General features: G+C 29.6%; 3 protein-coding genes across 11 annotated transcripts; 1 reads left to right on the top strand and 2 right to left on the bottom strand.

Annotated features, from left to right (window-relative positions):
• Positions 1–275: 275 nt before the first annotated feature.
• On the bottom strand, positions 276–3,889 carry LOC105248317 (coiled-coil domain-containing protein 149). Of its 2 annotated transcripts, none has more exons than XM_011253059.1 (11): positions 3,736–3,889; positions 3,471–3,570; positions 3,064–3,325; positions 2,822–2,991; positions 2,492–2,735; positions 2,208–2,374; positions 2,056–2,128; positions 1,876–1,960; positions 1,672–1,816; positions 1,436–1,533; positions 276–1,364 (listed from the first exon to the last, which is right to left on the bottom strand). In XM_011253059.1, the coding sequence occupies exons 3-11, from the start codon at positions 3,121–3,123 to the stop codon at positions 1,150–1,152; spliced, it is 1,257 nt and encodes a 418-aa protein (XP_011251361.1). In that variant the 5' UTR covers positions 3,124–3,325; positions 3,471–3,570; positions 3,736–3,889; the 3' UTR covers positions 276–1,149. The 2 variants fall into 2 exon arrangements, with proteins under 2 accessions (XP_011251361.1, XP_011251360.1); XM_011253058.1 differs by having other exon boundaries at positions 3,401–3,570.
• Positions 3,890–6,492: 2,603 nt separating this feature from the next.
• On the bottom strand, positions 6,493–9,209 carry LOC112638280 (28S ribosomal protein S5, mitochondrial-like). Of its 7 annotated transcripts, none has more exons than XR_003122929.1 (5): positions 8,833–8,914; positions 8,403–8,740; positions 8,035–8,256; positions 7,775–7,959; positions 6,493–6,558 (listed from the first exon to the last, which is right to left on the bottom strand). XR_003122929.1 is itself a non-coding variant. In XM_025409693.1 (4 exons), exons 2-4 carry the CDS (start codon positions 8,440–8,442, stop codon positions 7,892–7,894), a joined length of 330 nt encoding a protein of 109 aa, XP_025265478.1. In that variant the 5' UTR covers positions 8,443–8,740; positions 9,058–9,209; the 3' UTR covers positions 7,733–7,891. The 7 variants fall into 7 exon arrangements, 3 of the variants coding, with proteins under 3 accessions (XP_025265478.1, XP_025265477.1, XP_025265476.1); XR_003122932.1 differs by having other exon boundaries at positions 6,501–6,521; XR_003122931.1 differs by lacking the exon at positions 6,493–6,558 and adding an exon at positions 6,904–6,968.
• Positions 9,210–9,531: 322 nt separating this feature from the next.
• On the top strand, positions 9,532–11,595 carry LOC105248328 (translation initiation factor eIF-2B subunit alpha). 2 transcript variants are annotated; one of them, XM_025409753.1, is made up of 8 exons: positions 9,532–9,747; positions 9,826–9,927; positions 10,145–10,284; positions 10,511–10,627; positions 10,705–10,817; positions 10,907–11,054; positions 11,165–11,290; positions 11,384–11,595. In XM_025409753.1, the coding sequence occupies exons 1-8, from the start codon at positions 9,735–9,737 to the stop codon at positions 11,531–11,533; spliced, it is 909 nt and encodes a 302-aa protein (XP_025265538.1). In that variant the 5' UTR covers positions 9,532–9,734; the 3' UTR covers positions 11,534–11,595. The 2 variants fall into 2 exon arrangements, with proteins under 2 accessions (XP_025265538.1, XP_025265539.1); XM_025409754.1 differs by having other exon boundaries at positions 9,535–9,747; positions 10,910–11,054; positions 11,384–11,590.
• Positions 11,596–12,345: the final 750 nt, after the last annotated feature.

The raw sequence follows: 12,345 nt of genomic DNA on the forward strand, positions 1-12,345 counted from the left end.
ATTTAATATTTATTTCATTTTCTCCATAATAGAAAATGGACCAAATAAATAAAGAGAAAATTATCCTTCGAATTTTGGGAAGGAAAAAATCTGATGTATAGAAAACTGCCGAAAGAAACAAAGAAAGAGAAACAACAATTACAGAAAAAAAACTAAATTGAATGTAAGAAAACTTCTCAGGAAGTATATTTTCATTTTTATCATTCAGTTTTATTAATTCTCATGTGTCCAAAATTCCTCTAATATTATTATTTATATTTTTAAATATACCCCTCTATAATTCCCCTTAATTATATAACTCCTGCAATAATTCCTCTTAATCTTCAGATATATGCTAAATAATAAAAGAAAAAAAAATCCAACAAAGAAAGGAGTTGAAACAGTTACAAATGATATAATGAATGAATATGGAAATTCTACAAAACAAAACAATGAGAGATTACCAATAACTAAGCGTTTCACGTTTGGAAAAGACAGAAGGATAAATTGAAAGAATTGAAGTTAATGATGATACAAATGCAAATATATTCCGTACGTACGGAATGTCATTTCTATATATTAGCAGAACGTATATACATATATTCGCATAGGGAAAATGCATCTTATCATCGATTAAAAATATCGGTGGGACCAACAATTCTTAGAGCGACCAAGTACGCAATTCGAATTTCGTGCTTAGATTAATTGGATAGTGTCTTGCGCAAAAGATATTTGTCGAAACGTCATTACTTAGTTACCATCATTCAATATGTATTATGACGTTGTAGCTACATGTTATGTGTAAATGATATGTCAAATTAATTATTACAACAAACGTTGTATAATAAATTGTCTTTTATCATTTAATAAAATTATCTCTATCAAAATTTTGAAATTACTATATATGTTAACTGCAAATTTAACAAGAATATTAAGTAGCACTTAATATTTTTATGCTAACATTTGTAGTAATTTATTCTTTATAAAGTTGAGTTTGTGTGTTGTTCTTAAACAGATATGATTTTTGGAGAGAGATTAAATTTTTTTGCAAAGATTGATGTGCTTCAATGAAGCATGTAGCAGCTTCTACTTACAGAACCACGTTATATATATTATATTATATAGGCAGGCACGTTCACATATTTCTTCGTATATCAAGCATTTCTAATTTCATATCTTCTGTTTATCATTATCCTTCAGATTATTTAACGCTTTTTGAACTAATACTCCCAAGTTCTTTGGAAGACTCATTTGTATCGACTGCAATTGTTGCATAACTTGACTCTCAGAAGAGCTACACTGTACACTATTTTTGTTTGTTATAATACTGTTTTCCTCAATATTATCTATATTACAATTAGTTGTATGATCTAAATCATTATCACCTGTAAAGAATTTAAATGTAATGATGATGTATTGTATATTATATGTTAAAATTGTATATGTTTATACTTACATCTTAAATCAACATTGGCGCTTGTGTAACCCTCTAAAAGTTTCATGGTTGGTGATTGCACTGCACTGTCCAATTCACAAATTCTCAATGCCAGTATTCTATATAAACAACATATATGAATATATATTCTGTTATATATTCTATATAACAATATATATGAATTATTTTATGTAGAAACTCAAGTTAAATACAATTTTAAATACAATTAAGTTTAAATACAATATGAAACTATTTACTTATTCGCTTTCTTCTGATGGGCTAGAGCCAAGGTTTTGTCATTTAAAGCTTCTAACAAAGCAGTACAAAGACACCGTAAGTCAGTAACAGCAGCAACAGATTTTTGAGGTGGTATATAAGAACTTTCCTGAAGAAGTTGTTCAACTAAAAAAAAAATAAACTGTCTTTATGTACATACATACTCATAAATATGTGTAATTTACCTTGTTTGTGAGTCATTACTGTTCCAGCTGCAGAATTTACTCCCAATTTAATATTTCCTTTAGTCCTTTTACTATCCAACATACTCTAGAAAAAATCAATTATATTTAATTATATTTAATATCAAAAATAATCACAAATTAATGCTACACAATGATTTTTTGTTTAAGTCAATCTTATACCTTATATTTAGACAGAGATTGGCGTGTAAGTTCCTTCTCTTCAAGCAATTGCTGCAGTCTTTCTTGTAGATATCTAAGAACAAAAATAACATAAATAACATAAATAAAATTCAGATATTTATCTTTTGATATAATTATTCATTATTAATTACCTATTTTCATTGATAAGAGCATCCAGATCAACTGGTTTGGAAGCACTCAAAGCTTTAGACAGCTCATGATTCAAACGATGTGCCTTACACTTGAAAGCATCTCTTTCCATCTCCAGTTCATGTTTTTCATCCAATACTATTTGTAAATCTGTTTGTAACTGTGAACACTATGATAGAAACCAATGTTATTGATTGAATAACAATATATTATGGATATATATGTTTGATAAATCATAACAAATAATTAATAATTAATAAATAGTGCTTTCTTATGCAATACTTACTTTTAAATTTAACTTTTCTAATTGCTCTATCATTTCCTCCCTTTGATGCATTGTTGGTGCAAGTTGAGCTTCTTGTTGCTGAACTGATGTACGATTACTATTTGTACGTAATGCCTTAATATCACCTTCGGCATCTGCTAGCTTCTGTCTTAATGTTTCAACTTGTAGCCTAAGACATTTATTTTGTTCTCGTGCTTCTGTCAATAAATCCAAAGTTCTAAAATCATCATTTGAACTGTAGCATCTGCAAAAATATTTATTTGCTTAAATTAAGAAAAAATTTGAAATAGAATATTAAGATAATATATCATTCTGTTTAAAATTATTTACCTATTTGATTCTTTAGTTTCACACATCTGCTTTCTCAATTGCAGAAATCTTTCTTGAATTTGTTCTGCTATTAATTTAAACTGATCTCGTTGAATCCTACATTGATCCAACTCCTGACTCAACAACAGGAGAGCTTCTGATTTCATTTGCATCTTCCTCCTTAATATTTCCTACAAATACATACATGTAGAATGTCACAATAATCAAGTATTTAAGATCTTTCAAACAAATATGTAACCTACTTTGGATTCTATTTCAGAATCGTCGCTATTTTTTAGTATATCGTCAGATTTATTTTCCATTGTATAGTTTTTAATCAGATAGCTATATTACAAGACATAAAATAAGCATTTTGACACATTTGACAGGTGCCCAGATATTTTCCTCTTTTTTTATTAAAGTGTTTTCAAGAAAATTATTTACATCTGGACTTCTTCTTCTTCTTCTTTAATTTTTTATGGCCGTCTTTGATCTGATCAACGATCAATATACTCAGGCCAGCAACTGGTTTAAATAAAAGGATAAAATATGTAATAATCAGATTTGAAAGTTACAAGATTTAAGGAAGGAAAGCAGTACGTGGATAACTTCGGTGAAGGATTTGCTCAGAATGTCTTGGATCTTGTAGGACTGCGTTAAATTCTTAAACCTGGATAACTGTGATAGAAGTCCTTTGTATGTGTAGAGAGGGCAGCTTCAAAATATGTGGTCCGCGTCCTGCATGGGATAATCACATGGACAAGAAGAGTCTGTAATCAAATTGCAGTGGTATAAACTAAGGTTGAGAGCATAGTGGTTGCTTCTTAGTCTACAGCAGGTGACTATGTTTTCTCGATTCAGTTTAAGTTTATGGAACCAGGGTTTAAGCGTGATTTCTTCGAAAGAATTAAAGTATTTGGATCCTTTGTATCTACCTTGTGCTTTAAGCAGCCAGGTACATCTGGACTTGTCATATAACAAATGCACACAAATTTAAACTTAAGATGTACACCGATTTGATAGATCTATCAAATTATTTTGCAAAATAATCTAGAATTTCTCTCCATTCTTTTTCTCACTCTCTCTCTCTCTCTTGTTCTCTCTGTCTGTCTGTCTGTCTGTCTGTCTCTCTCTCTCTCTCTTTCTCTCTACTGTTATGGAAGATTTAGGCCGGGTCTACAATAGATAATTTAAACCCTAAGCTTTAAGAAATTGACCAATCACAATCGAGTATTCTCTTCATACTTGACTGATTGGTCAATCTCTTAAAGGTGCAATTTCATTGAAGCGGCAATCAGCGGCAAATTAAAATCACTAGACTTTCTCTAGATTTGGCGTCAATAAAATAAAGTTCAAACAGTTTCAACTTTTTCAGTGTGTAAAACGGCCTTTTCATTGACGTTATTTTTTAGCGTCAATGAAATTGCACCTTAACAGTTGGCAGCCCTACGAGATAGGCTGTGCAGCACTGCGCGTATATAAAATAAATTTGAAATCGCTTCTAGCCTAACCATCTTCACGCGATCGACTTTATTTGAATTGCACGGCATCGCATCGAATTATGATGCGGCACCGATTTGTTCGAACGTAATTCGGGACATCGCGATGCTGTATAAGCGTCGAATGAGCACGAATTGTCACGCAAATATGATAAATCACATCTACTCACCGTTCACCGGCTGTTCCACAGGCCGCTCCACTCGCTCGCCTCGGGACGTTTCATTCCGATCTTGATGCACACGATATCATCAACGCGAACGCGCGATACTTTATTCGGCACTCCCGATATTCGCTCGCATCCGATAATCATCATCAAGGGCGCAAATAACGCGACGCGACTTCGCTCCATTTCCGCGATTGCGCTATCACTGAATTGTCGAAAACGGCTATCGCGCACTTTCACTAACATATTATGAAAGTCGCGCGATCATCTTTGGACACTTTCGACGCTCTTTCACTCGCGATATTCGTTTAAAAACGGTTAAAAGACGCGAAAAATGCGGACGTACAACGATGCGTGTAACTGCGTATGACTCCGAGTCACGTATGACGCGTATGACGTAGCGATCACGCGTATGACGTAACAGTCACGCGCTAACATGGCGGCCGAACCAGTGCGCAGAAACGAATGCGCACTGGTTCGGCCGCCATGTTAGCGCGTGATCGCTACGTCATACGCGTCATTGCTACGTCATACGCGTCACTGCTACGTCATACGCGTCATACGTGAATCGGAGTCATACGCAGTTACACGGATCGTCGTACGTCCGCATTTTTCGCGTCTTTTAACCGTTTTTAAACGAATATCGCGAGTGAAAGAACGTCGAAAGTGTCCAAGGATGATCGCGCGATTTTCATAATATGTCGGTGAAAGTGCGCGACAGCTATTTTTCACAGTTCAGTGATAGCGCGATCGCGAAGATGGAGCGAAGTCGCGTCGCGTTATTTGCGCCCTTGATGATGATTATCGGATGCGAGCGAATATCGGGAGTGCCGAATAAAGTGTCGCGCGTTCGCGTTGATGATATCGTGTGCATCAAGATCGGAATGGAACGTCCCGAGGCGAGCGAGTGGAGCGGTCTGTGGAACAGCGATGAACGGTGAGTAGATGTGATTTATCATATTTGCGTGACAATTCGTGCTCATTCGACGCTTATACAGCATCGCGATGTTCCGAATTACGTTCGAACAAATCGGCGCCGCATCATAATTCGATGCGATGCCGTGCAATTCAAATAAAGTCGATCGCGTGAAGATGGTTAGACTAGAAGCGATTTCAAATTTATTTTATATACGCGCAGTGCTGCACAGCCTATCTCGTAGGGCTGCCAACTGTTAAACGATAAATTTTTTCGATCTAACCTAACCTAACCTAACCTCTCAGTGCTTTGGATGTCGAATGTAAACACAAGTGTATGCTGTCTGGATTTTATCATGCTTTCAAAAATAATATTTAATTATTTCATTAGTGTATTACATTTTATTACGTAGTATATTAATCGTATTAAATGTGCGACGTACAGTTTTACACATTTTAATGAGAAGCATATAATATAATTGGTTAGGTTAGATTAAATTAAAACAAGTTGCTATGATTCATTTAACGTAATAGGATTAATTTGACGAATGTGCAGCTGTTGAAGTTACATGATATTTGTGGACACTATTTTAAAGTAATCATGAGTGTCTTATCTCATCTTGATTATATGAAATTAAAATATAAAATATTTATGTATTCCACATTAACGTTATTCATTACAAGTACTATATTACTTTTCTTATATCTCAATCATATTTCATCGATGAAGCTTTTCATATATCGCAGACAATATGATACTGTGTGTGGAATTTTACACAGGTAATACATGGCACAAAAATAATTTGTTCTCAAGTATTGTGCGTATTTCTCAAAAATAAATCAAATTAAATTATTTTAAGTAGGACCCAAAAATCACTACATTGCCAGGATCGTATCTTATTATAACTGCGATATTATCACCTTTTAATATGTGTGCGCAGTATTACATACATAAAATATATAAATTTATTTGAAACGTACGGAAATCTTTATCTTATTTATAATATTTATGATATAAAAGAAAATTGCAACTCTAATGAAACAGAGCGGTGGAATAATTGGTTGATACTTATCCTGGTCTACAATATTTATCCTTTTTTCATCATTAGATTTTTGGTGCTTTTTTTATTATACAGATGTTATCTGTAAATATAGTACTTGTAATGTTGCTTCTGTATCACTGTAAGCACACAAAGTGATAGCATTTGCAGGTAATTATGTTATACTTATATATCATAAGAAAGAGAAAATAAAATTAAAGTTGAATACTGAATGTGCTCTAAAGTAAATCTCATCCAAATAAATAAATGCATAAATGTGCGCCCCACATTCCTCATGAAAAAAATACATAATATTAATTTTTATGTATTATTATTTTTAGATTTTTATTCTTTTAAATTCTCTAGATGCACTTTTCATTTCTCCTCTCTTTCTTTCCAACTACTAAATATAGATCTATCATTTTTAATATAGATCTGTCATTTTTAGTGTACATTATTGCAGTAAGTGGAATAAAGAGCAAATCTTTTGGCGCATTTAAAATGTTAAACAGGAAAGTTTTATCTGATGCGTTTTTTTCAATAGAAATATCTGAAAAAAATGCATACGTCTTTTTTAATCTTAGTCTTTCTAAATAAAAATTAGAATAATAAATTTGCAAAATAATTTGCTTTAATATATTTTTATTGCAAACATATGAAGCAAAGTGCTCAAGGTGCATCACTATGAAAACATCGATAGAATAAAAAATAGATCGCATACAAAAAAATTAAAATATTTACATTACATATTTAATATTTCTGCAAATATTTCCATTATTTTGAGATTGATTTGTTTCATGATATATTGCAATAATTAAAGTATGATTTCTGATATAATCTGCCATGAGACTGCAGAGAAAGCCAGCTTTAATTCTTTATTTTGTTCAATATTTTTAATAATATAATAATTAAATTAAAGTTCTATGAAAATATGCTTGAAATACTAAATAAAAAAGATTGTTTTTTATGTACAACTTTATACCTTATAGTTTAAGTAAAACTATTTTACTTAATTTTTGTATACAAAAATTATTGTTAATAATATACTAATAATAATAATAATAATATATAATAATATAGTTAATAATAATATAGTTAATAATAATATATAATAGTTAATAATAATATAGTTAATAATAATATATAAATTGATAATTAAATAAAACAATTAATTAATTAATCGACACAATCCACGTTTTTTTTTTAGCTTTATGTCTAACATATATATATATATATATATATATATATATATATATATATATATGTATATATATATTTTTATAAATAAAAAATGTTTCTTACTAATATAAATTAAATAAAAAGTATAATATGCCTTTAAATACTTTATATACATACCTGTTGCAATAAACCAATAAAGAATGCTTTTACATTCCTCCTTGTACTTTGGCATACATATCCTTTATGCCAATTATCTCGCAACACGCTTTTATCGCATGATGACAAACAAGCCCATTATCCTTCATGAATTTTCTTTACAAATATTTTTATATTCTCAAACTGTGTAAAGAAATCATGTAACACTGAAAAATACAAAGTGATATTAAAAGAGAAGAAATAAATTTTATATTATATAGTATTGACAATTATTTTCTTACCAGTGTATTCCTTATATGTAGGAATATACATTAGTCTTTGACCAGCCCTATTTTTAACCGTCTTTAGGGATACTTTGGCTTTTGATAACGCAAATCCAGCTAATCCATTTCCATTTCCAGTTACTATAAATGAACTGATTCTAGTCTTACGTGCTAAATTACCGGTCATACAAGTTATCATTTTGTTTTCCAAAATCCAGGTTTCAAAACTTTCAAATGTATCTACAGAAAACAAAGATATTAATTATATAAGATTTTAATATTTAGAACTGAAACATAAAAAAAAATTGAAAATAGACATCGTATCACATGATTTTTGTATGTGTGTGATTTAACCATTATAATCCAATAATAGCATAAATATTAACCTTTTTCAATAAGATCTGATTCAATGCTTCTGCCATCCATTGTAACACTCGTCCATACATTCCAATGGCGATAATTTTATTTGCATTGGTCTGGTTTGACTATTTCCATAAGTTTTTGCTTTCTTTCAAGATTTACAAGCAGTTTTTGCTGTTGAATTAATTCTTTTCCTCTAAACACAGGAGTATTTAGACCAGGAAATTGTATCGGAATTTTTCCCATGCCAATAATTTGCTCCTTATTTAGGAGCTTTCTCTTTTCACTACTCTTCTTGCTCTATCTCTGCGTCTTCCTGCATTACTGATACTTGTCACACCCTTTCATAATTCATCTTCAGGTCCTATAGAACAAAAGCACAGTGAAATACAAATTATTTTCTACTGTAAATATAAACTATTATCAAAATGCTATATCCATAAAAGTTCTACTTACTATTCGCAAAAAATATAGAGTTTCTCACATTATTTAATAAAGACTATTTTTAATAAATGTGAATGACTGACAAGCAATAAATTAAACAATATTAAACAATAATATGTACCTGAAAAAAATTTCATAATTTTATTGGAGTTAAATTGATAAATTAATTTTAAATACACATTATATGTTAATTACATATAATGATTTAGAGACAATGATATATTTCATTTGCGTTACCATTGTTTATAGATTGAACATTTTTTATCAAATTATTTACAACTCTAAATATGTAGCATACGACAAGCCATTTTTAAAATCTATAAAACAAACAACAAAGTTGTTCATAGTTTTCACTCTTTTTTGTCATAGTCTGCTCTTAGGCGATCTTAAAGTCACTAGATTAACAAAGTATCCGGCTTTAGATTATCCCTGAAAGGACGATGCGTCCTCTATAAACATAAAAATATGAACTTAAGGTGCAATTTCATTGACGCTAAAAAGTAGCGTCAATGAAATTGCACCTTAAGGCTTATGGCTTAAATTACCTATTGTAGACCCGGCCTTACATTACAATTTAATATAAAGGCGCATTCACACCTTGGCAGAAAAGCAGAAGCCAATCAGAACTCGTGCTGGTAGTTCACAATTTCTACTTTTTGCCTATCTGGGCATTTATCTATAGTATATGTAACGCAAACTATAAATAATGCGCGCATATGTGTGAAACGGAACGCAGCCCTAATGTATCATTTATACACTGTTTATTACATTGCGGTACTATGTATTTATATATCTAGTAACTCTAATATGTCAAAGTGAGGGGATCGTTCTCGGGTTTCTCTCTGTTATATGGAAACGACATAATCGTAAACACGTGGAAACATATTTATGGAACAATATAAATAATTGTAATAATGGAGAAAGAAGGTATAATATATTGACATAATGATATATTAAATATCACAAAAGATCTCTCAGTAATGTAATTTTTAAATATTTTTACAGAGATTTGTCGATACTTTAATGGAATTATTAAAAATGAAAAGGATGTATCTGCTGGCATGGCTACTATTCGTACTTTATTAAAAGTATTGGAACATTCAAAATGTAAATGTTTACAATATTCTAAATTATATAATATACATATATTTTATAACACTCTATATATATATATTTATCTTTCAATATATATGTAGAGATTTATCTAACAGTAAAATACATATATATTGTATTTAACAAATTTATTAATTATTAATTACAATAAAGGATAAAAAATATAATATTTTTAATTCAATATAGTTTGATTTTTCATATATTATTACAGCAGAAACAGTTCAAGAGCTCCGAATTTGCTTACAACATGCAATTGATGCTATGCGTTCTACAGAAACTCCAGTTACTGCAATTGCATCAGGAAGCGAATTGTTCCTACGTTTTATCACATTAGCAACATTAGATACTCCTGTAAGAATATAAATTTTATTTATATATTTATATATTAAAGATGTAAAGAGCACATTAATACTTATTAATATTTAGAATATTAATACTTAGATTTTTGGTGCTCCTTACATCTTTAATATATAAATCTATTATATATTAACAATAAATTTTAGAATACATTTATCTTTTAATATTTATTTTTATGATGAGAATATATCTACTTTATTGATGTCTATATTTTAATCAGTCATTTGCAGAATGCAAAAAAATTATGTTGGACAGAGGCAAAGTATTCTATGAAAAATTAGTTGCAGCACGAGGAAAAGTAGCTAAAGTAGCTGCACATTTTATCACTGATGGTTCGGTAAGAATAAATATTCACAAGAACATATAAGAAAAAATATTTTTTCAATTACTCTCTATTGCCTTACATTTTATCAGACAATACTTACACATTCAAAATCAAGAGTAGTACTGCAAGCAATGAAGGAAGCTGCTGCAAGTAATAAAATATTTGAAGTATATGTCACATCATCATCTCCTGATAATAATGGGTATGTACAAATCTCTTTAATCTACATAAGATATATTTTTTTTATTGCAACTGTAAGTTTTAATATGCATTTTATTTTTATTTTTCAAGCAGAAAAGAGATGTGCCAAAGTTTAACAAAATTAGGAATATCATGTACAGTGATACTGGATTCTGCAGTGGGATATGTGATGGAGCAAGTAGACATGGTAATGGTTGGAGCAGAGGGTGTTGCAGAAAGTGGTGGCGTAATTAATAAGGTAATGATATAAAATAATATAATGTAATTAATAAGATAATAAATTAAATATATATAATAAATATTTTAAATATATATAACTTTTATAAAAATATTTCTTACTCTTTGTAGATAGGTACATATACAATGGCAATGTGTGCAAAAGAAGTAAAGAAACCATTTTATGTACTGACAGAAAGCTTTAAATTTGCGAGAATTTATCCTTTGAACCAAGTAGATTTACCTGATGAATTTAAGGTAAAATATATTGTATATTTGTATTGATTTAATTTAAAAGAAATGCAAGAGAATTATGTTTTCTTTAAAAAATATATAATATTATTATTATAGTATACATCCAGTACTCTCAATAATAATTTGAAGAAGGAACATCCCTTAGTGGATTATACTCCGCCTCACTACATTAGCTTGTTATTTACTGACTTGGGAATTTTAACGCCTTCGGCTGTTAGCGACGAACTTATTAAATTATACTTGTAACTTTAAAAGTTTTTTTATAGAAATTGTAAGTTCTAAATTTTGCAATTTTTGTGACATGAAACAGAAATATTATGTATGTATGTTTTATTGGAAGAGTTTATTATTTTTTCCAAAAAAAATGTAAAGATTAAGTTGACTGAAAATATATACTTTTGTAAAGACCAATATGTGTACAGTCTTTATTAATTTATTATTATTATTACAGCAACATTGAGTATTTGTATATGGAAACAAGATGTCTTTTGTTAAATTGCACACATTGTGATAACAAATAATAAACTGTGTATATACGTGAATTATATTGAAATTATATTAGTTGTAACATTAGACTGGATCTCTTCATATTATAGTATCTTATAGCTAATCATAAGGACTGTTCATTACTATGCGTGCAATGTATAACATTATCATTTAAATAAAAGTGAGAGAAATAGAGCATCTAAATTACAAAAATATCAACTTATATTAACAAAAATATCAACTTACATTAACATTAGAAGAGTGTTGAATATTATAACATTTTAAACTTTTCTTTAAATTTAATACAAATGATATACATACACGCATTTACGTTTTATTTTCAGCTCAATTGTATATTGCACAATAATGTAATATAAAATTACTTATTGGAAGAGAATTCTTTATAATTAAGATACTATATTATAAATTGCTTAATTCTAGTTTTTCTCTCTATTCAACTGTTTATATAAAATTAAAATATTTTGACTTAAATCAATAACAAGTAATCTTTTTACATTTCCGCATATTTCTTTTTCAATGAAATTTCATATTATAAATTTAATATTTATCCG

This window comes from Camponotus floridanus, unplaced genomic scaffold (assembly GCF_003227725.1).
Source record: "Camponotus floridanus strain SB8 unplaced genomic scaffold, Cflo_v7.5 scaffold28, whole genome shotgun sequence".
NCBI lineage: Eukaryota > Metazoa > Arthropoda > Insecta > Hymenoptera > Formicidae > Camponotus > Camponotus floridanus.